Genomic DNA, 23,058 nt, shown 5'->3' with positions numbered 1-23,058 from the left:
CCAAAATGCTGATTATTATCCAAATTGCACTGATCATTATCCTAATTGTATTTGCACCGTCTGGTATAATTAATGCTTACACAAAGCTTTGCAAATTTTGCAACATTTCTGAGCCTCAGGAATTCATGATCTCTGGTGCTGATAATGTCAGATTTCTACTCTCTCTATTTTTTTTTTTTTTAAACTCATGTTCTCATAATACATGAGCTCAATCCCCTACTGGATACTGACTACACTTCTCTCTGCAGCACTTAAAGTGACATGACAAGGGCAGCTGGGCCTCATAGTCCTCACAAGTGCACTTTCTGTCATATGTCTTGCATTGCCCCATATGGGACCCTGTTGTTTTTACACCATGTTGTCTCAGTTTGCACTGTAAAAAAATATGACATTACATCTCTGTACTAATCTGACTACTTTATATGTTCATTTTAATTGCTGCTTGAAGCTGCATGATAGCAGTGGCCTACTATGGAAGCCTAGTGCTGGCATAGCAGTCAACAGATGACATAGCCTTATATACTTAAACACCCACAATATACACTCCTGAAAGCTTACAGCATACTAAACACACAATAGTTTGCTAGTGTCCAGTAAGGAATATTTCCAAAACAGAATATTTCCAATTATGACATGCCATGAATGCAAACTAAAATTTGTTTGTTAGACCATGCCCAATTATTTATTGGTCTGTTAATCTAATGTTCAGTCACTGACACTGGAATCTATAATCCCATGCTCTTATTATGTTTACCTTATTACATGACTGTCTTGAATACTCAAATCTGATTGGTCAATGAAGACATTCTGTGGTAAACTGACCACTGTCAAGCTGGCACCACCTCCCTGTATCTATTCATTCCAAATGAATGCAACTCACCAAAGAAAGCCTTGCTGATGTATATGTGATAGGTGGATGCTAGCAAGCAAGCTACATATACAAAAAGAGGCCAGAGCGCCATTCTGCAAGTAAAAATTCCATCTTTAGATTTTGACAATCTCTACAGTATTTTTTTTTTTTCACTTACAGCTGATTTACACTGTTTCTAAAGCATGTTCATAAAACTCAACACCCCTGAATGCACCACAAATCCAGTTACAGCCAATGGGAAGCCATCAAACAAAAGTTAAAAAGAAGAGCAAGCTGGAGATAAATTTAAGCCACTGCATGCTGAGAGGTTTGGGTTACAAAATGGGATTATAAATCTAGAACTATCTGTATCCACATGAGCGTTTTAACACAACATCAGAAATAATCTCCGTCCATACTCACTGACCGAAAACGCATATCACATGACCATTCACGTTCACAGGGCATGCGCATGCCGGCGTCAACACGAAGCAGATTCTCAGGTACACAGTCGCTAAGCTAAAGGCTAGGCTAATGGAGAAACGCAGGCGATATAAACCTCCTCCTTCCTCGGTGGTCGCTTTCCTGGACCCCCCTAAGCTTGTGTCGTGTCTCACTCGTTTTGTTTTTATAGGCCTAGTTCATTTAAATCCTTACAGCTAGCTTGCCCAATTATGGCCAGTGCTGCTGCAGCCTTTACAACAGGTGATGCTGGTAAACATTTTGATGTCGGTGCAGAGTGAAAGTGTGCCATGTCAGGAGCGTCCAAACCACTATTGTCTCCCTGAGTTATTGAAGAAACAATCAGGTAAGAGTTTGACTCAGTGTGTTCATCACTATGTAGCTATACGGGACGCTCTGTAGGCCTTCACATGGCCTACACCAGCCTGCAGGAGGGAACATGACTTTAGGTCAGTGAGGTGGACCTGTGGGAATCACAGCGCCCATTCAAGTGTAAAATAAAATTCCCAAACCTCAGTGAGGGAAGATTCATGCCCAAACACGTTCCTAACAATGAAATGTTTTACATCTTTTGTGTAAACAAAGGACAAAGACTGTAATAATCCTCCAAAGTTTATGATTGTATATTCTTTAAGGGTCGGAGTTGCTAATGGAAAATAATCTTGCAACTCAAGCATACCAATTTTCCTCCACTTGTTTATAAGCCGTAACGTTAAGTCATGCCAATAAATCAGAATACATTTAAGAAACAGTTCATACTCCATAAGCCAATAAACATGCAGATTCTCATGGTATGAGCTTCTCTTTACATATTCAGAATAAATTGTATAAATTGTAGATCATATGGATTTGTTGACATGTCTGCAATATTTTGTGCAGCTCTTGGTTACTGTATGCTTGTATTAACTACATTTTCTTTAATTCTCTTCCTTTTCTTTTCTGTTGTAGCTCCTGTTCGAGGCAGAGAAATGAGGAGGAAATCTATAGCTATGTGAAAGAGGTGAGATTGGCTATTATTTAATAATCTGTCTTTGGGTAGCTTCCTGAGGTTTATATTAATTATATCGAGGAGTAGCATAAAGTAAGTCTAAAGATGCAGGATTAGATCAATTGGAGGCTGCTGATTTGATTCCCAGGATGGGCAGCTCAGCGAGTGTCAGAATAGGCCGGCTTCAGGCTGACAGGAGAGATATACACACAAACCCAGTGAAGCAGAGGAAAACGGTTCCATTGACAGACCAAATGAGCTGGATGTGTGGCACTTTGACAAGACAGTTATACTACCCTGCCAGAGACCATTGAGCAAGGCAGTTAATACCCCATCTGCTCCAGCAGCAGCTGCTCTGCTCAAAAAGCTTCCACAAAAATACTCCACTGTATCTGTGAATGGAGTTTGGTGACCTGTAAGAAGAATCAATAAATTCCCACTCAAGAACAATATCAATAAATGGAGATCAACGTGAAGCAGATTTGCCAGAGTCCAAAGCGGATTATGCCTGTTGACATTACTAAAAAGTATTTCATAAACTAGAATGCCTCCAAAACTAGAGACACTTTTCTTTACTAATTTAAGTCAAATTCTACCCCCCATCCCTAAATACCATGGAGCCCTGATCAGATATGGTATGTATACTCCAGGAGCCCAACTGTGTGGGTGTATGCGGATGAAACATTTTCACTTGCAGTTAAAAAGATTAATATTATTAATATTGCCTGTATGTAAACAGACCCTGAGCAACCTTTGGTTCCACTTGATTTAAACAACCAGACTGTGCAGGATTTAAGGAGGTTCCACAGCTTAAACCTACCCTGCTCTGCTTTTGTGGCTCTGGCATGTCACATTAGCACGTAGCAGCCGGACCATTTTCCTGGTGTGTATAGCTGTCTCCGGTGCACCGTAAATAATGTTGATAAAGACGCCGCCGAAAACGACTTTCACGCGTCCCCCGATTGATTTAACGTGACCTCCGTTTCCAAATGATATTGGAAGCCTATTTAAACAGATGAAGGCTTAAATTGTCTTGCTTGTATGCGCATTAATCTCCCATTCATCATCATTACTCTGTGATTGGTCCGTCCACGCCTTCGCCATCCCTCTGCGTTACGACAAGGGCCTGTAAATTAGGATGTAATCCAATTTAAACAGCGGTAGCAGCAGCAGCCACGGATCCAATTGGTGTTTTTTTTTCTGCCGGTGGACAGCTGCACTGCACCGCCCCTATCATAACGTTTTGTGCTAGTTGGGGGAGCTGGGGACCCCTGAGCCAATTCTCACTAATAGGATCTTATAAGGCTGAAGTAATTGCTGTTATGTGCGCAATCTATGGGCCCATCATATCTTGTAGCTCAGTCATACGCTATATTCCAGCGATTAAATGGCATGTTGATGTTGGATTAGGCCACTGAGGATTCAGCCGCAGCGCGCAGTGAAGAGAGCCGGGGATCCATATGCGTCGTTGAGTAAATGTGGTTGTAATTTGCCTCACTTGAATGTGTCATTCTGGCACTGTGTGACGCGAGTTTTTAAAGGATGATCATATGCTGCTGCTGCTGATCCTGTGTAACCTAATCAAAATCAGCTCCCAGCTTTCTGGGCTGTTAAAAATAACCCGCCATGAAACAAGAACTTTGGGGTAGACTGTGCCTTTGAATATTCAGGGGGTCTGATTCGTTCATCTTTATTTTATGGTATCATTTTATTATGCACAAACTAAAGCCATTTTCCTGCTTGTTCCGTTCCCCTATCAGGCTTAAAGATACTGCCTGATAGCTTACATAAATCTGCCTTGTGGTTTCGCCCCGACCCGGGCGGCTTAAACGGTGTATTATTCCAAACATATGCATTTTAATCAGCTCGGTCACACTTACAAGAACTCCAGTTAATAAGGCCATCAATCAAATGTGTGTGGGGCGGAAGGAAAAGAGAGGGAGGGCTCAATCTGTGTGTGTGTGTGTGTGTGTGTGTGTGTGTGTGTGTGTGTGTGTGTGTGTGTGTGTGTGTGATTAGGATCAGCCTTTTACCTCAGAGCAGGAGGAGAGAAGAATGAGCATCCCTGCACTCACTCTAAGGTCTCTACATCCTTTCGGGATTTTCGTGTTTGGCATGGAGAATAGTGTGTACGCATTCTCTGATTGCATAAAATTGAAGAGATTCAGCAGTGCCTGAGGTTTAGTCGCTAGTATTTGAAGGAAAGGTGACAGTGTCTTTCGTTAGGGTATCGAATTGCAATCTTAAAAATAACAGGCTTGTGAGATTATGACAGCAATTACGCAAGTGGCCTTTTTTTTTTTTTTTTTTTTTTTTTTTGCCAGGCGGGCTTAAAAGCTTTAAGGCCCACACTAGATACCAGATATTTCTCCTCGCATTTTCCGTAATAACTTTTGATCTATCCCATCGACGACGTAAAAACCTCTTAAAAGGCGATTTGTGTCTCTCTATGGGCTGTCCACTTCGCAGACCCTATTATACCTAGAAACTCTTAATTTACGCACCCGAGTCAAACGCAGCCAATTAAGAACGCGCTGATTGGTGGGGACCTCTGAATCATCGATCTTTCTGCATTTCCAATATCTTCAGACACTAATTCTGTCGTGTCTATTAAGTGGTGGGAGAGAAAATATGACTGGCGTTAACGGAGTCCGGGGACCACTTAACTGTCACGGTCAATCTAGCCGTCCCATCAGGAGATGGGGGCCACACTCTGGTGTTTTGACACCCACCACTTGAGAACAAAATTAGTGTTATTATTAGAGGAGAGGAGGCACACTTATTCAGCATGCTCGAATCCTTGATAGCCTACCTGTGCTAAATGGAAATAGGTGTCTGGTGAATTTGAAGGAGCTCCACAAGAAATGGGATAAAGAAAAAAAAGGACTGAAGCTTGTTTTTACTTTATTTTATTTGTATTATTATTATTATTATTGTTATTATTATTATTTTACTTTTGTACTAACATTAAATAATATTATTTAGGCCTATATTTTCGTATATTTCAGAGAAAAAAAACATCTTTAATATTTAAGTTATTTAAATAAACCAGAAAGGTGTAGACAAACACATAAACATAGATTCTTTGACAATGTTTATTGCAAATAAGACGTCGAGGACAACCCAGAAAAAAATAAAATAAAATAAAAAAAAAAAAAAAAAAAAAAAAAACAGCCCATAATAATTAGTCACTTGTGTCAGTCCGCTTTCTCCACGAAATACTAATATGCCACTAGAGCAGTGCAAAGCGAGGAAAAGAAAATAGAAAAAGGAATGGGTAATATAGGCATTGGTATAGGCTAATCACGCTTTCATCAGATTCAGAAGAACTCGGTCTCAAAATCACTGAGGAAGAGAGCTGAGAGAAGTGCGTGTGGGGGGGAGTGGAGAGGGTGATATGGCCTTAAAATATTCAGACTGTGATTGTCCAATGTTTCTCTCTCTCTCTCTCTCTCTCTATCCCCCTCTCTTCCTCTCCATCACCCACCTCTCCATCCTCCTCTTCTGGGTCCCCATCTCCTCCTCTTCTTCTTCCTCTTCTCTCCCCCCTAGTCAAACCGTGCGGGCTGTAATCCGTTCCCCTGGCGCCTTGTTACCGTTTGGCAGCTACGATCCCTTCCCGGTATTATCATTAATTCAACACTCAAAATTCAACCGATCGTACATATACATCACTTACTAATTTTACCAGCATCTGCACATTTCGGCTCGGGCCGCCGTCAGGGCCCCGATGGAGAGCGAGTTATAATGAGACGGCCGCAGTCTGTTAACAAATCCCCTTGTTAAAAAGGAGAGATGGAAAGCATCACTCTCGAGGAACTAACAATACATGTAGGTCGATTTGGACGCGTAAAGAGACTACAAATAATGACAAAAACCTTAACGCCATCCATCAAGGAGATTTAAACGTTTGTCTGTGTCCCCCACTCTAGCCCGTGCCTTTGCTTTCCCTCACACCAAATTAATCTTCAAAAAATCAAATGTGGTTTTGTCCCCTTGCCGTCATATTTCAGCCCACTGTCTGAGTTCTGCGATGGGATTATTATTTTTTTTTTTCCTGTAGATTGTAATGGGAGATCCATTGTGCGTCAACATAGCTGAAGATCTGGCTAATTATCTTGCCCCAAGTTAATCATACACCTAACGCTGGCTTTCGTGTGAGTGCTGCTTACATGACTACCTCTTCATGCTGTTTCAGTCCTGATCATGTGTTATGTTGGGTTCGATAATGCCTAAGCTTATGGAACCAGCTTATATAGCACAAGGCCTGGTTGTTTGGGGGGTTTTATCTAGTCAGAGGGACCTCTTCCCTCTGGTCTAATGTCACCGACGAGGACTTGCTGAGCACTGAAGGCGTGAATGTGAGAAAAGCATCAGTCCTGCTGGTTGGGGAGCAAGCGAAGTCCGAGCCGGAGGGCCTGGTTGAAATGCCGTTGGTTTGACTGGAGTGACAGGCCAGGCAAGAGCAGGGGCTTCCCCCGGGACCTAGGCCGTGGGTTCCCGGGTACAGGGAGGGGTGTCTGAACGCACACAGGAGCTCCGGCCTCTGGTAGGGATGAGACAGCATCCGGAAACTGTCGAGGGACCTCAGGGGGTTGGAGAACGGGGTGGCGGTTGGAGCCGAGCCCGCCCCGACCCCCAGGTGGGAATAGTAAGGTAGGGGCAGGTGGGATGGGAAGGGGTAGGGCAGGTTCCCCGTGGCCGCCGCATGGCTCATCATGTAGGTGTAGAAGGCCGGATCGGCAGGGTGAGGCCACGTCATGGCCAGACGCTGGCGTTTGTCCTTCATCCTACGGTTCTGAAACCACACCTAGAACAGAGACACGCTGGGTCAAATATTAACCACAACAACCACTCACTGAAAGACTTATCGCAATAACAATAGGAGAAAACGCAGAGATGTCAGGTGCGCAGTTCCGCTTTTACGCACGAACCAGTATTGGGGTCTTGCGTCCAACCTGAAATTCATTTGGTGTTGGGAAGGTAAATGTAAAATTATTGAAAATGAGATCAACATAATTTATATTTTTGCTTGTTCAAACACACAGTATAAATAATAAGTCCTCTGCTGGCAAATTATCTAATCTTGGAATTTGAAGTCCTAGCCCTATCAGAATTGACTGAGTTCTTGAACTTCATATTTGTGTGGTGCCCTTTTTTCCAACAAAGGAACATTTTAAGGATTAACTATTCAAAACCAAAGTAGGCCTATATGACAGCGTTGCCTGACGGTCTGTCAGATCTTAAATTCGCAATAGCCCATCTCAGTCCCTTATAATTCCAAGATGACGAAATTTCAATCTCTAAAGATGCTACACAGGCGTTTCTTAGAGCTAATTTAGTGCTGCTATATCTGCCCCATAAATATCAAGTTATCTTACTTTGATTGTGGTTTCAGGTAGATTTAGGGCGGCCGCCAGCTCGCATCTCCGCGGCCTGGAAACATAATTTTCCCGGTAAAATTCTTTTTCCAGCCGTGCGATCTGCTCTCGTGTAAATGCAGTCCGGTACCGGCGCATCTGGTCCGCTGCGTAGGACAGAGAGCCCTGGCCCGGGACGGTCTTACCCGGATCAGCACCGGTGTCACTCGGGTGGCCAGGAGAATCTCCACTTCGACCTGGATCAGCACAGAACAATTAATCACATGTAATTTGTATAGAGCATAAGTGCAAGGATTCATGTACAATAAGAATATTCTGAAGCATTGCATTTAGGTCTATATCATGTAGTTTTGTTCCTATTATATTTTCTTAAGAGTTGTCATTTAAGTAGCTTATGTCTTAATATTTTTACTGCACTATTTCAGCTTATTTTACAATCAAGGCCTTTCTCATTCATTAGGCCTTTAATTGTTTTAGAAGCTTAACGAACCACATCCTAGTAACTGCTAATATATTTTTTTATTATTATTTTATCAGCTATTAGGCTACTTGAAAATAAGATAATTAATATGCTGGTTTATAATTTCAGTTGGCCAGAAAGACTAATAATTAGACTATTTGTCGCCATTCGTTCTGCCTTTGCCTATTTGTCATTTCTCTGTTTTGAAACCATCAGACAATTGCAGTTTATTAATATAACAATTTTGCAATTTTATCATAATTTAAGTGAAGGATGTACCATTTTTATAAGCTCTCCTCAAAAACTGTCAACACAGCCCACCAACAAATTCCTCCATGGCCTTTTTTTTTTTTTTTTTTTAATTAAATTTAATATAATTTTATTTTTTTGTGGCTTATATAAAAAATCTGTTGTTCGTAGGAAGTAACTATATACATATAAGCTGATTTGCTGTGGCAGTCTTCTGTCAGTTGGCGCCGGGGTGACTCGTTTTTAAAAGACAGTGAGTGGAGTGCTTGGTTAACGGGTGGGTGTCACCCCAGCAGGTTTCCAGCCACACTGGTCACTTGACACAACAGCTGTGCAGTACCAATTACAGGTCAATTTTACCACATTATAACAAGAGCTACTGTATATTTCATCCAGCACTGACTAAAATTTCGATTGCATTGTACATTTGTAAATTGTGCTTTCTGAATTTTCATGTGCAGATGCTGCAGAACTGACATTTTTTTATTGTCACATTTAAGCTGTTGCATTTAATCAGCCTTATAAGCCAAATAAGTGCAGGCAAACATAACCTGCATGGAGTGTTATAGTGTTTTCAAACCTACCTTTAGTTGTGGGGTAGTCCATGCTTTCCGGCGTGCAGCTGACATCAATTTCCTCGTAGAAGTCCGACTCGGTGTCTGAGCTGCTGCCGTCTTTGTGAGGGTGATCAGTCCGATGTCTCTCGTTGGAGGAGGACATGCCAACCGGCCTCATGTCTGCGGACATATTCCTCCGTGCGCTCTCTTCTACCTCCTCCGTCCTGTCCCGCGAGTAAGGCGCAGCGCCGGGGCTCAGGCAGCTCCTGTGGATCGACTTCCCCTGCGGCTCTCGCACGGGGCTCCCGATCGCTTCCGTCAAATTAGAGCCGCTCTTGGCAAGCTGACCTCCCTCCGCCAGCATCACCATCTCCTCTCTGCTTTCCATTACAAGCACGACTTTAAAAGCCCAATTCGACTTCGGGGGAGAGTGCAAGCCGTCAACCAAGGCGATGGGTGCGTGGGGTGTGTATGTATGTATGTGTGTGGTGTGGTGGTGCTGGTGGCGACGGGGTGGGGGGCTGAGACCCAAGGAGAAGGAGAGGCTTCTGGAAAAGAGGGGATGCAATTCGGTCTGACCCTGAGAGAAGAGCGCTCCAGAGTGCGGAGAGGGAGCTCTGGGAGGGATCACCATTTACCCTCTCTCTCTCTCCCTCTTTCTCCAGAGCTGTCATTCTTAATAGGCCAGTCGTCATGATGGTCCCCCCCTGATGACGACACGCATTGATTGGATGTGGGTAAACAGAGGGAACAATCACAGCAGTGTGTTTATGTGTGTGTGTATATGTGTGTGCGTGTAGGGGGGTGGGGGTGGTGTCAGAGGGCAGATAGGAAAACAAGCAACAATGAAAAACAAACGTGCATAACACAGCAGGTTGAATAATATCTGATTTTTGACACTAGAATCTATCTATCTATCTATCTATCTATCTATCTATCTATCTATCTATCATTTCAGACTTCATGTATTTTACCAATTTATCTTCGTATATGCAGCCCTGTTTTTTCTCGTTTCTAAACGATATGGCAAGATTTTTGAGGTCGTCCTCATCTTAAAGGCGCTCCATCAAACGTCAAACGGAAATCACCCAGGAAAAATGTACATTTTCTTCCCATTATCTCAAGACTAACCTATTATTTCAGGTTTTCAAATGAGATATTTGCTTCCCGCTGCCTTAAGATGATCTGGAAATGATGTTCAGAGTTGGGGACACCATGCGGCACGGTGCGTTTTAGTACTTTTGCCCCCCCCCCCCCCCCCCCCCCCCCCCCCCCCCCCCCCCCCCCTCCATCTCTCATTCTCCTCTAAAGTGGTGTCAAGTAAAGTCCTCTAAGGTCAAGTCGTGTGGTCAGAGTTAAGATAACAGGCCATTTGACATGAAGCCTGCAGGGTCAGCAGCAGGGACCACAAGATGGCAACACTCTGTCTTTAATCCTGAAATGTTCCAACTTAGTTATAGCCTGTGTTTTTATCGTGCTGCAGCCTGTAAGTTAGAGACTGCCATTTATATCAGTTTATATGTTGGGCAGACATTGCTGCTCTGGATTCAAATTTTATTTTTTTTTTATGAATAATAATAGTATAATTAATAATCCTAATGATTATTATTTATATATAACTATATGTTTATTTATTTATTTATTTATTTATTTATATGCTCCTTGATTTCACAGCACACGCGCAATGATGGAGCTTCGCATGCTTTTCAGGGTGGGGGCGTTTGCACAGCTCTTTGATGTAGGCTGTGGAGCCTATTCTTGCTGTAAAAACTCACTAAAGCCAGATAAGAGAAAAGGGTTTAAACATATATTCTTTAGGAGGGGTGAACTTGATATCACCGTTCATTAACTTACAGTGTTCTCAGGAAGCAGAGGAGTCTTTTGTAGGCCTTTTGTAGACACAGTTGTGCCATTGTGAACTTGGTGTAACGCTTGATCATTAGACTATGTGGGAACCTTTGGGCCCGTTGGATGTTTAGGGACATTGAGGAATCTCTTTCCGGCCTGCGAGTAAGCTCAGGCGCTGTTTCATTCCCAGCTCCACTACAGTAAAGTGTAAACGTAAAATATTAGAAAATATTAATAGGCGTTCTTTGGCTTTGGTAAAGTCTGGGGAACTGCCATAGAGCCTAGGGGAATCTATGTTGTAGGTGTTCTTCTCTCTCTCTCTCTCTCTCTCTCTCTCTCTCTCTCTCTCTCTTTTTTTTAATCGCTAATCGGTATCATGGATGAAAGAGAAAAATACGATTTTTGAACTGCCGTGCCCTCTAATCTGCAATAGATTCTCTAATAGATTGGTGACGTAGCATTACACTGAAGAACTATCTTAGTCATTAGCCATTGTTCCTCTATGCCCCTTTAATCGATAAAAGCGAGGTTGGAGCTCATCAAATGGTCTTAACTCGAGCTTGATGATTCCTCACGATCCTGGAAGCAGATTATTTTTTACTCTTTGTTTTGATCAGATCCGAAGTCTGCAGCTGCAGGATACACACTGTTATACTTGCATGCGGAGGATGCTGTGCAGAAGGATGAAGTCATGTGGTCTCTGGCAGAGGAGAGGGGACAGGCTGCTGGCAGTGGCGCTCCAGCAGCCTCCGCTGTCCTTGTGCGCCCTCGCCTGTCCAAAAGGGGGAAGAGGCCCGAGCAGCGGCCGCCCCCTCCCCCAACCAGGCGGCTGGGGAGTGAGGGAAATTCCTTAGCGCTTTCTCCCCCGTCTCTTTCATCTGGCCTACACAAGCTCTCTCTCTCTCTCTCTCCTCTCTCTCTCTCTCTCTCTCTCTCTCTCTCTCTCTCTCTCTCTCTCTTTCTCTCTCTCTCTCTCTCCTCTCTCTCTCTCTCTCTCTCTCAGCACTTAGCACTCAGCAATCTAAGCATTAGGATATTTGATGTTGCATTTGACAGTCTGAAGAAGCCGCGGTGTGTAATTTGTAATTCTACACATTTTCTTCTCCTTTGTAGTTTAAAGTATTACATTCCCTGTTGCATTTAGAGTGTTTTGTTAAGCGAGATTTTTTTTCTGGGATGTGTTTTCCAAGCATAGTCGGAAATCTAGATATATTATAAATATATTTGTAGCTAATATAGTGTAATCTGGAGGAGAACTATATGAAAACAATTGCACTGTCCTGATTTTTTAAAATCTATCTATCTATCTATCTATCTATCTATCTATCTATCTATCTATCTATCTATCTATCTATCAGATAAATAGATAGATAGATAGCTACAGATAAAGTCACATTTCCAGTTTTGTTGTAGCCTGCTGCACTGTGCTTCCGTTATTTGTTTTTCATTCGCTATAGGTGCAGCCACCGGTTGTGTTGTGGCACCAACACGGATACGTAGCTTAAGTAACACTTATGTAAATATACTTAAAATGTACTTCTCTGATTACCCAAACTCTAGTGGCATTTCAATGATTGTAACATGTGTGTGAAGTTTGCAGACAGAACGCAGAACACACCCCACGGCGGATCGGAGCTGAAGATCACAGCCTGTGGACTGTTAATGGAGAACCACAGCTTAATGGAAATGTACCAGACCAGAAGTAGAAATAACTTTGCGCAGTAGCACCATAAATAACGTCCTCAGTGAGAGCAGAACAGGCCATGTCCGATTTTGCAAAATGACTTTGTTTCATGCAGATTTTCTAGAGGAAAAAGTAGCCTAACTTACTACTTTTGCTGTATGCACCTGTGGATTTTTGTTGAAGGCCTGTCGCGACAGAATATATTTGACTTTTAAATAATAAGGCATGTAGGCCTATATGAACCGATAAATTAAACTATACATATCTAGAGGGTTGAAGCATATAAATATAGGCAATATTATTTAATCCAACCTAAACACCCATCGAATGTTTATAATAAATAAATAAATAAATAATAAAATTCAACCCATCTGTAGAAATATTTGAGATTTCTGATAGTGATTAAATTTTGTCACAATAAATATCAAAAGAAGAGACTAAATATTCAACAGTGAGTTTTCTTGGTGTATCGTGTAATGCAGCATATGTGCCAGACAGTATCTTCGGTTGTGCTGAGCATTCGTCTTATTTTTGCAGTCCGTGTTTCTTGATCTGGTTTAGCTTTATTATTATTATTCACTTCTTTGGCAATTAAAAAAAATCGAATGTCTAAGTATATGTTTTCCTGCAGGCATTAGATGCGTGTGAGGAAGAGCTGAAAAATGGCGAGACTCCCAGTGTGTTGCTGCTATCCAGAGGTTATGCAATGGGTCGTGGCCCGGGCAGATGGGATCTTGTGATCTACCCGGAGATAACACTTAGAAAGGGTTTTGCGCAACCCAGAAATGACCTTGCTCGTTTACAGTAGTGCCACTTATATTGTGTGTGTTTTAGATAGTGAAGGACACCGGATGGGCTTGGAAAGCTTGCTTGCTGATTGTAGAACTTTTCTCTTCATTGAAATGTAGGGATGACCATACAATGCATCAGTATTGGCAGTCCATAAATCTTTAAACCGGAGCTGGTCTGCAGCCCTGCAAATTATTCGTCTTACTGATGGAAGAAGTGTCATATTGGACTGCAGCTGGTGGTGGCTTTGGACTAGTGTCTAGTCTGCAGGAGCAGATCAAAGAGGGGGAGCGCCCCCCACGGCAGACATAGCAGAATGCGCCCCTCAGTTTTACTAGCCAGCCCAACTTGAACTTGACCATGGAGTCTGCGCAGTACGTATGTAACCCAATCCGTTGTGCTGGCAGTACAGACCTACCAGAATATTTGGTTTTTGAGCAAAAATCAGTATCCGATCAGAGTGTGCATGAGTAAGTTTGGTGCGTTTTCAGTATGCCATGGACTGAGTGGGACCGCGTTACGCACAAGCTAATGGAAGCTGGAAGAAGATAAAATATAGTCTACATTATCCTGGCCCCTCCCGCTTCTTTGCTTCAACTTGGCCTTGAAACTGAATGACGCAGCTACCCGACAGTTAACTCGTTGACCTTGGAGCGCAACATGTCTTGGTGACTATGCAGTTGGAAATCTCTCCAATCTCTGTGCTGTAAGACCAGTTTTATCACTCTTCCCTCCTCCATCCTGCAGAGTCCCCGTGCTATAACAGGAAGGGCTTAGGAAGCCACTTAGATCAGGCCGGGATTACCCTGTTAAAAATAAAATAAAATAAAATATCACCAGCGCAGCAGTAGCAAGGCAGCACACCAGGTGCAAAGCCCTAATGTTTCACAAGAATGCATGTAATTCCTCTGGTTGGCTTTTGCGTCTCTTGCATCTTTTGGGGAAGGTGATATTTACAAGTTCGTCTCGTTGCAAATGGGATTTTATTTTTGGGGACACGCTGTGTGTGGCTGGCTTCAGTTGTGTAGCACTCTAACTCTTTGTCCTTATAACAGCAGTGTTTTCTTTCTGTCTTGTCTATCATAACATGGTAATAGTCGCTTGTTGAATCGCATCACCATGTCCTCTCAGAGTTTTACTCACTCGCCAGAGGTAAATATTGACATTTCTGGTCGTCATTCTAAAACTAGCCTCTGCTTTCGGGGCTTTTGCAATACATAGCAAAGTGCAATCCAAGTGTTGATGTTATGTGAATGGAATGTAACACTCAGCAGAAGATTGGCGTCCAGCAGATTTCCATGTGATGCAGCCTGTGTTATAGATAGACCTAACAGAGGATTTAGGTTCCATGTTTTTAAACTCTACGGCCTGTCTTTCCCATTTGCCACAGTGCCGATGCTTAGTGTTAAACAGCATTTAGAAAGTAGAGACCACGAAATTAGCAGATTGCATTGTTGTATCTCCGCCACCCTCTTTCACATAGCTTTTATTCATTTCTGAGTATGCTAATTTAGATTTCGGTTGTTAGTCTCAATTCTGGCTAATAGGGTTTCCTACATACCTTTTGAAAAAACGTTCACAGAGGGAAAAAATCTGTTATATCTTTGGGCCAAAGATCTAACAGAAAGAACAAAGACTTTGGCACCTATTTTTCCGTGCCTACAGCAAAATCACCAGAAATACATAATTGAGAAAGGAAATATTTGGATTCAATCATCGTGGGGCCCGAGAATAAATTATTTTTTAAAATGTAGCCTTCTCAATTATTTAAATTATTAAAATAATCGAATTACATCAATCGTTCTCATTAAGGCTACACTTTGAAAAAGGAACTAATGTTCCGTCTTTCTGGTAGTAATCTGTAAGTCACTGAAAGAATAAATAATAAAATGTTCCTTTTCAGTTCTTTAAGAGGAGAAATCGTCATGTACGCATAATTTTGAAGACCTCCACCCTGTAAGAGACGTTTGGTTAATATTTCAGCTGCACTTTTGCGTAGCGTATAATTGATTTGTTTGTTCTAAGGTACAGAAACGAATGACTCCATAGTAAAACATCTCAGTATTCACGTGGGCGATTTAAGGAGTTCCTTAGGTTTCATTATTATATTTTCTTCCATGAGGCAGCATAAATAGCTTTAGTCCAATTAACAAATGTATGCAAAGGGACCAGTTTGCGGCAGTGCTTAATGTTTATTTTGCGCATGAATGCATGTTACTTTCACATTTGATACATAATAAGCATCATAGCATCTATCTATCTATCTATCTATCTATCTATCTATCTATCTATCTATCTATCTATCTGTCGTTTCTTTTTCTTTTATTTATTTATTTATTTATTTCATGCATTTTATTCAAACGAATAGTTTGGTTGTATTGACAGAGACTTCCCTGCACTTGTGCCTCTAATTTTGAACTATTTGTTTTGGATGTACAACGCATGGCAACCAATGGTCAAAATAGGTGTTTCTTTCAATGTTAATGACAGCCTGATAGCCGACTGATAATGATGATTATTAGTTACAGCTCTGTGTTTTCTGCGACGATTAGGTCTACAATCCCAGAGCATCCACGTGACAAATAGGAGAGAGAGGCCTAATTTTCCAGTTTCTCCAGTAGTTTGAAGTTCATATGCATCTTTATGTCTAAATCGCTTCAGCACTTCACGGGGTGTAAAGGTGCGGCTCTAGAATGGCTTACAGGCCTCCGCCAGGTGAATGACATATAAAAAAAGCTATAGATTTTACTTAACCAGTTGCAGGTCGTGGCCATGCAGTGGCATTAAATACAACAAATGTGTGGAACTGGGTAGAAGCTGAAATGCTATTGAAATGAACTGTAGACCTGTGCATTTACTGAGATTCCTTTATGCCAATAAATAATTTGACATGCAGCTTACGTACAGTTTTAGCAGGCTGTTAACGCAACATTTAAGAGTTCAGCTGGAGGAATTGAAACAGACCGAAATGCACAGCGAAGCTGTCAGTCATTTAAAGGCACACATCAGGAACACCTTGTGTTTCCAGCTGACTGTAGGCCTGTAAGTGGCTTCCACTGAGTCCGAAAATGAAGTGAGTTTGAGTTTACCCTCGTTGATGCTGTCCTTCATAATCACACCATGGGCTGTGCTCCAAACAAAATGGAAAAGTCAAGTGTCTGACCGCCCTGTGGTTCATTGCTTTGGCCGCACTAACATATTGCCTGTTATATTTTGGCAACTTCCATAGTAGAGAGCAGTCTATTTTAACCGCATTTGAGCTGCAGGACCGAAACTTCTAGATCCCATCTGCAGTTCATAACATCTTAGAGCAGCCCGTTGTACATTACTGCAGACCATAGAAATGCACAGGTGATAACTTTATGTAGCCTTTCGCAGGCTTCTGAAAGCCAGCTTTTACTCTTTGCATCGTTTCATTGAGGTCTTGGAATTAAGGCCCCCTCAGGCGCTGGTAATGTGGATGCCAGTGCAAGCACGAGTGTTGAGCCTTGATAATGACCTCAGAGAAAACCCTCCAGGCTGTGCAGTAGAGCAGTGTTTCCCAACGTGGGGTTCGGAGAACCCCCAGAGCCCCTTTAGGGGCCGAAACAAGCATAATTGCATCACCATTTTATAAACTAAAATTTATTCGACTTGGATTAGATTAAGAATGACCATTTGTCTTGCTCTCATTTGTGACACTGTTGTCTCTCCTCCTACAATGCAGACAGACATTTCAATGCAAAATCAGCATCGACAAAGGGATCTTTCTATATGACTTTCAGAGATAATCATTTTAGGTATAATATGCATTTTTTTTGTTTTGTTTTGTTTTTTGATGATGATTCAAGATAATCCACTTTAAAGTGTGCGTTTGTTCTGGTGCTTGTCGGTGGTCTGCTGTGCTCCAGCAGCGTTGGGATGTCGGGATTGACCACATGTGCGCATCGACAGCCACCTTGGTGATGGCGCTGGGCTGGCGTGACTGCAGCCGTTGCACCAACAATCATGAGGCCTGGAAAGAACATTGATTAGATTAGATTGGATGAAACTTTAATGATCCCTTTGGGGAAATGGGTCGTTTCAGCAGCAGGAAAATCAGGAGGGCCTGTCGCGATGGCCATTTTGTAAATAGAGTACAGGACATAAAATATAACGCGACCAATAATTACTGCAATATTTAAAAGAATGAAAAGGCAAAACGCGAATGTCCTAGATATGCTCGTTTTGTATCCTCATTTGACTCATACACTGAACAAAGGCTGCAGGGCGTGTTAGGCCCAGTCGGGTGAGTTCAATACTATTTTTTTTTTTTTTTAAATGATGAATGTTTAATTACACAGCCTTATATTATAACGCCAAGGACGCAGACTAACGTTAATTTATTCATTTTTGATCATTAAAGTGCATTTTCCACGGGAAATGATGAAAGCATTGCCAAAATCTCAAATCTAAGTTTGTTATGCATATTACACATAATACAAAATTTACTAAGAAAGGGTAAAAGTGATTTCGTTGGACATTTCGTTGATGGACAAAGTGGAATCTTTTTAACGAGCAGGACCCTTGCAATGCAGACGCGAGCTCATTTGAGTGCGCCTGTCAGCGAGGTGAGAAAGAGCAGATTTTTCATTTTAAAAGAAAACTTTTTGAATTGTTCATTTTGACATGGTTGAAATTCACGTGCAATATCACAGTCTTAACAAATTCACCAGCCGTAAGTATTTGGAATAAGGTTTAAAATGCATTTCATTTAAGATTAAACATTTACATGATTAACAGTGGGTTCTTGGGGAATATTGAGCAATTAACATGATCTATGAATGTTTTATCCAAAGTCATTGTAAGTTATAGCTGCTTGGATTAAAACTTTTGTTTTGTCATTAAGTATTATGGATTAAATGCAACCTCCAGCAGTAGAGGCCGGTGGCAAAAAATCTTTACAACATCTCAATAGCTTTTACATTTACACCCTCATTTAGCTCCTTATGTTCAGTGCAGATGATGTATTTTTGCCGTGATAACAAAAGATCAAAACTATTTTTTTTTTCCTGAATCCTCAGTCTTAATAACTTTTGTATATATGCATATATAAGAGATACATTTCTTGGCTCTCCACTGTTGCTTCAAATGCCTGAAGCTTTTTAAATATAAATGGCAGTTTACCTTAGCCTTTGGTTCTGTATCAGGACACTGTGCAGTACCGAGAATGGTGATGAATAGAATAGAATAGAACCCAGATTAAAAAAAAAAAAAAAAAAAAAAAAAGTGCAGAAATATGGGCTATGGCGCATTTGTATTGCTATTGTGTGAACATGTGTAAATTGTAGGGGAAGAAACGCAGTGACAAGTGAAAGCTTGAACGTGTATTTAAAAGCAATTAAAGTGTTATTTTGTACTGCGAGTCACACTGATGAAGTTTCGCTTTTAATGTGGCAAAGAAATGATCCTTGCGAGAGAAACATCTTAGGAATTATATAAACATAACAGGCCTGCTTGTATCTAATTAGCAAAGACTGGAAAACCGTCTGTATCAACATTTTACGCACTAGACTATCAGCTTCTGCTGTGTAGATTTCAGTTTGTCAGGTCCGTGATCTGTGAAAAAAGCAGTGTTAACAATACAAACACATTGTTTTACTGAATCTAAACATTCCAAAACTGCTGCTGCATTCTAAAACTTTGGTAACAAATCCAGTGAAAGCTCCACCAGGTCCATTTCCTCCAACACAGAATAGACGGAGAGCTACTGGTCGTAAACGCAAACCAGCAGACTAGACACACACACACACACACACACACACACACACACACACACACACACACACACATATAACGTCCCTTCTTTACAGAGATCACATCGTTTTCACACGTATTTGCCAAAAAGTCTTCCAAAAGACTGGCAAATGAAGAAGAAGGGAAAAAAATCCAGTTATATTTCAAACGCTGGGCACTAAAGCAGGCACCACCCGAGTAAAGCGGGTACAGACTGGTTTGTGAGAATAAAACGTTGGAGAAAACAAAATGATAGTAAAAGTTAATGCCCTTCAAAAGCTTTCACTGGGACAGGAATTCTCACCCCTCTTCCGCTCTTTTCAGGCGCTCAGACGGTTCCTTCAAAGACTGAATAGCCCGACAGGCTGGACGGCTAGACAACAACTTTCAACTTGACCTTGGCCTCCAGCCGCGTCTACCTCCTATGTAAAAAACCGCACGCACTGCCAAGTCAAGAGCTGTTTTCTGTCTTTGCATATTGTAAACACGTCGGAAGCTCAGCGTCTGGAATATTCACTAAAACTATGACGTTATATCCGAATTCCCAGATTTTTTTCGCCCCAACCCCTTTACCAGGCATAGAGGCCTTCTGCCTACAGTGTTTATTTTCGACAAATATTTGCTGGTATAAACTGAACTAATAGAAATGTGTCGCCTATTTTATACTTTCTTTGTTAGGCTATATGATTTCATGTATTTTGTAACCATCACAGGCAGTTTTTTACACCACATAACGCATTTATACAGCAGAAGGTGACAGTTATGGTTAAATCATTTAGGTACTTGCGCCTCATTAGCATATACTAAGTTATGTTTTTAATGCATGAGTATAATCTTTGTGCAGATCTCAAGGGCATAGTAGGCTGAGTAACAATAAGGAATTGCTACTGCGACGCAGACAAAAGTGTCTGGACAGTGTGCGTGCGTAATGGCCACATGCATAATATCCATGTCTGTACAATGGATGATTCAGACCAGGATTTTGAAGTAGTCCACCAATTTTGAGTAATTGTCTTTTTTTTTTTTTTTTTTTTTTTTTTTTTTTTTACTCTCCAGCGGTAAAGAGGAGCTCTCTCAAAAAAGCATGATCCCATTCTAGTTCTGACATAACCGTATCCAATATATTGAAAAGCAAATGCTTATTTTTATTTAGCCGTATTTGATATTTTTTTTCAAATGTAAGAACAACTTCTATCTCTTTTGAGGTAGGCTGGAAACATGCTAAATCTCTTCAATAGGTACGGTCACCTTACAACGCCGCATTTTTCTCCATTTAATTATCTGTACAGGGATATGTTTACCGTCCTTTTTGCATAGCCTGGTCACGTGGTACTATCTGGGCCAATGGTGGCGCAACCTCGGCGCTCTGGTGCGCGTCAGAGTGGCTTTACTCTCTGGGAACCAGTATCTCCTTTTTTCAGTCTCTGGGCTTTTTAAAAAAGAGCCAGAAGCCTCAATGTTGGATGTCGTGCTATGACAACGTCACTGCTCCTCCGTCCTCGCTGGGTCGACCCGTCGGTGATGTTCCTCTACGACAACGGCGGCGGTTCCGATGAAGTGAGCAAGAACATGGAGGGTTTCGCTGGTGGCAACTTTGCTGCGAACCAGTGCAGGAATCTGATGGCGCACCCCGCGTCCTTGGCACCCAGTACGGCTTACTCGTCCAGCGACGTGCCCACCTCCGGCATGGGCGAGCCAGTGAAACAGTGCAGCCCTTGCTCTGCAGCTCAGAGCTCGTCCAGCGCGTCCCTGCCCTACGGGTACTTCGGTAGCGGCTACTACCCGTGCAGAATGTCGCATCACAGCAGCATAAAGTCATGCGGAGCGCAGCCCCCCTCTGCGTACGGGGAGAAATACATGGACACGTCTGCCTCGGGCGACGACTTCACCTCTCGGGCCAAGGAGTTCGCCTTCTATCCGACCTACCCCTCAGGCCCGTACCAACCTGTTCCCAGTTACCTGGACGTGCCCGTGGTGCCCACTATCAGCGCGCCGTCAGAGGCCAGACACGAGCCCCTGCTGCCTATGGAGAGCTACCAGCCGTGGACTCTCACCACTAACGGCTGGAACAGCCAAGTGTACTGCGCCAAGGAGCAGCCTCAGCCCGGACACATGTGGAAGCCCTCCATACCAGGTAGGCTCCATCTGCAGAATTCAAACTATATAGGAGCCAAACCCGTTTCCAGTATGTACTGTTACCACTGGCAAGGAACGAATAGGTTGTAACAATACACAATGTACTACTAGAAATTATCACTGCTCGGTATATCTGTAGAGCAGCCAGAGTTTGTTTATTTGGTTATAATACAACAAGCACATCTTTAGGAGTTACTGATTCTGGTATTGAATTTCAAAATAATGTAAAAATGGGCAAATTCTGTCAGTGAGCTGAGACGATTCCACTTGTCTCCCATGGAAATCAAATAAAAATTCATCGACTTGGAAGTCATTTTGTTGGAGTGATCAGCCGTATTCTGTGAAACAAGTGTCATCTACCTTTGTTCCAAGGTATTGACACTTGTTTCTACGGGGATAAAATTATTTCAGTTGGAGACAAGTGGCTTATGCTTTGCTCATCTGGGAATAGATTTTCAGTTGCTTGAAGAAAAGGAAGGATTTAAGGCTGCGCTTTATGCTGAACGACTTGTTGGGTTGCAGTTTGTGATAGCTCCTTTGTCTTCTGTCTTTCGCCCCGCACAGACGCGGTGTCCCACTCCGGAGGAGACTCCGGCTCTTACAGACGTGGAAGAAAGAAGCGCGTGCCATACACCAAGGTGCAACTGAAGGAACTCGAGCGCGAGTACGCCGCCAATAAATTTATTACGAAGGACAAACGGAGGAGGATATCGGCCCAGACCAACCTGTCTGAAAGACAGGTCACAATATGGTTTCAAAACAGACGCGTAAAGGAGAAGAAAATTGTCAACAAGGTGAAAACCATCAGCTAGTTTTTTTTTTTTTTTTTTTTTTTTTTTTTTTACGGACAATATCCATGGGAGATAAACTATTACTCTTACACACACACACACACACACACACACACACACACACACACACACACTCACACGTACACACACACATACTCCACAGAATCATGATTTTGGACTTTTGGATTGGAACCACAAACAGCTCTGACTGAATGTGATTCATATGTGTATGTTGCCAAATGACTTCCCGGAGCCTCTGGAACAAAGAATTCAAAGTCTGTAAATGCTGAACACTCCGTTTCCCTCACTTGTTGTTAAATATTTTTCAAGGAGTCAACAGGGGGAAAAAGAGAATATATATGCATATATATGTGAGTGATTTTTTTTTTTTTGGCATGCTCACTCTCAGCTCAGGAAAACTGACCCCCTTCACCGAACTATACCTTTTTATCTGCAATTTTAACGAGAGTGGTAAACGGTGGAGATTCACAGGAAGTGACGGCATGGAGGATTTGAACTTTGGGAATGTTAAATATGAGTATATCGACCCCCCACTTCCTTTTAAAAACTGCTCACATGCTTAGCTTATATGAAGTTTAGTCTCGTTATATGAATCCGTGCTCTCATTCATATCCAATCCATGGTGCAATTCTTATTATAATGCATAGATAATCGTCCGGGATATGTGTTCATATCAATCATAGCTTTTATAATGTGTGCGTATTCATGTGGTTGTATATAAAGTAAATTCCGGCATGATATCAAGGATATTTGTGTGTGAGTCAAATATGTCGGTGTTGTCCGTCCCAATAAAATATGGACTTGGTTGAAGTTTATCTATCACAAATTATGTTTAAAAATCATCCCCTTTCATTATAGGGTATTATGGAGAACAGCTCAGTTTATTTATTTATTTATACTCTTTGCATGATTGTCATTTAAACACAAATTAACCTACTTGACGCTGAATCTAGATTTTAAAAAAGAGGCTAATGTTGGCGCTGTTTGTAGGCTGCAGCGGTGAATATTTCTCTCTTCTTTGCTGTGCAGGGTAGTTTATTTTATATAGAAGATCTATGTTCATTTGACCCAACAAGTCTGAAATGTCA

General features: G+C 41.9%; 2 protein-coding genes and 1 long non-coding RNA gene across 5 annotated transcripts; 2 read left to right on the top strand and 1 right to left on the bottom strand.

Annotated features, from left to right (window-relative positions):
* Positions 1-1,393: 1,393 nt before the first annotated feature.
* Positions 1,394-19,473, top strand: LOC115367742 (uncharacterized). Its single transcript, XR_003928950.1, has 3 exons — positions 1,394-1,658; positions 2,261-2,312; positions 19,347-19,473. It is a non-coding gene; the product is annotated as an uncharacterized LOC115367742 (long non-coding RNA).
* evx1 (even-skipped homeobox 1) lies at positions 6,586-9,335 on the bottom strand. 3 transcript variants are annotated; one of them, XM_030063642.1, is made up of 3 exons: positions 8,971-9,335; positions 7,682-7,910; positions 6,586-7,110 (listed from the first exon to the last, which is right to left on the bottom strand). In XM_030063642.1, the coding sequence occupies exons 1-3, from the start codon at positions 9,333-9,335 to the stop codon at positions 6,586-6,588; spliced, it is 1,119 nt and encodes a 372-aa protein (XP_029919502.1). The 3 variants fall into 3 exon arrangements, with proteins under 3 accessions (XP_029919502.1, XP_029919501.1, XP_029919503.1); XM_030063641.1 differs by having other exon boundaries at positions 7,682-7,917; positions 8,975-9,335; XM_030063643.1 differs by having other exon boundaries at positions 7,682-7,827; positions 8,975-9,335.
* A 1,022-nt stretch (positions 19,474-20,495) lies between the features above and the next one.
* hoxa13a (homeobox A13a) lies at positions 20,496-21,970 on the top strand. The gene is made up of 2 exons (XM_030063644.1): positions 20,496-21,156; positions 21,723-21,970. Exons 1-2 carry the CDS (start codon positions 20,496-20,498, stop codon positions 21,968-21,970), a joined length of 909 nt encoding a protein of 302 aa, XP_029919504.1.
* The last annotated feature ends 1,088 nt before the right edge of the window (positions 21,971-23,058 follow it).

This window comes from Myripristis murdjan, chromosome 11 (assembly GCF_902150065.1).
Source record: "Myripristis murdjan chromosome 11, fMyrMur1.1, whole genome shotgun sequence".
Lineage (NCBI taxonomy): Eukaryota > Metazoa > Chordata > Actinopteri > Holocentriformes > Holocentridae > Myripristis > Myripristis murdjan.
The sequence above is the reverse complement of the archived record's forward strand: the minus strand, read 5'-3'. Positions and strand labels throughout refer to the sequence as shown.

Coding starts and splice junctions, on each gene's coding strand:
- evx1 (XM_030063641.1), bottom strand. CDS start 9,335: ATGGAAAGCAGAGAGGAGATGGTGATGCTGGCGGAGGGAGGTCAGCTT. Junction 7,918..8,974: donor GGACTACCCCACAACTAAAG/GTAGGTTTGAAA, acceptor GTGCTGATCCAG/GTCGAAGTGGAGATTCTCCT. Junction 7,111..7,681: donor TACCTGAAACCACAATCAAA/GTAAGATAACTT, acceptor TCTCTGTTCTAG/GTGTGGTTTCAGAACCGTAG.
- hoxa13a (XM_030063644.1), top strand. CDS start 20,496: ATGACAACGTCACTGCTCCTCCGTCCTCGCTGGGTCGACCCGTCGGTG. Junction 21,157..21,722: donor GTGGAAGCCCTCCATACCAG/GTAGGCTCCATC, acceptor CGCCCCGCACAG/ACGCGGTGTCCCACTCCGGA.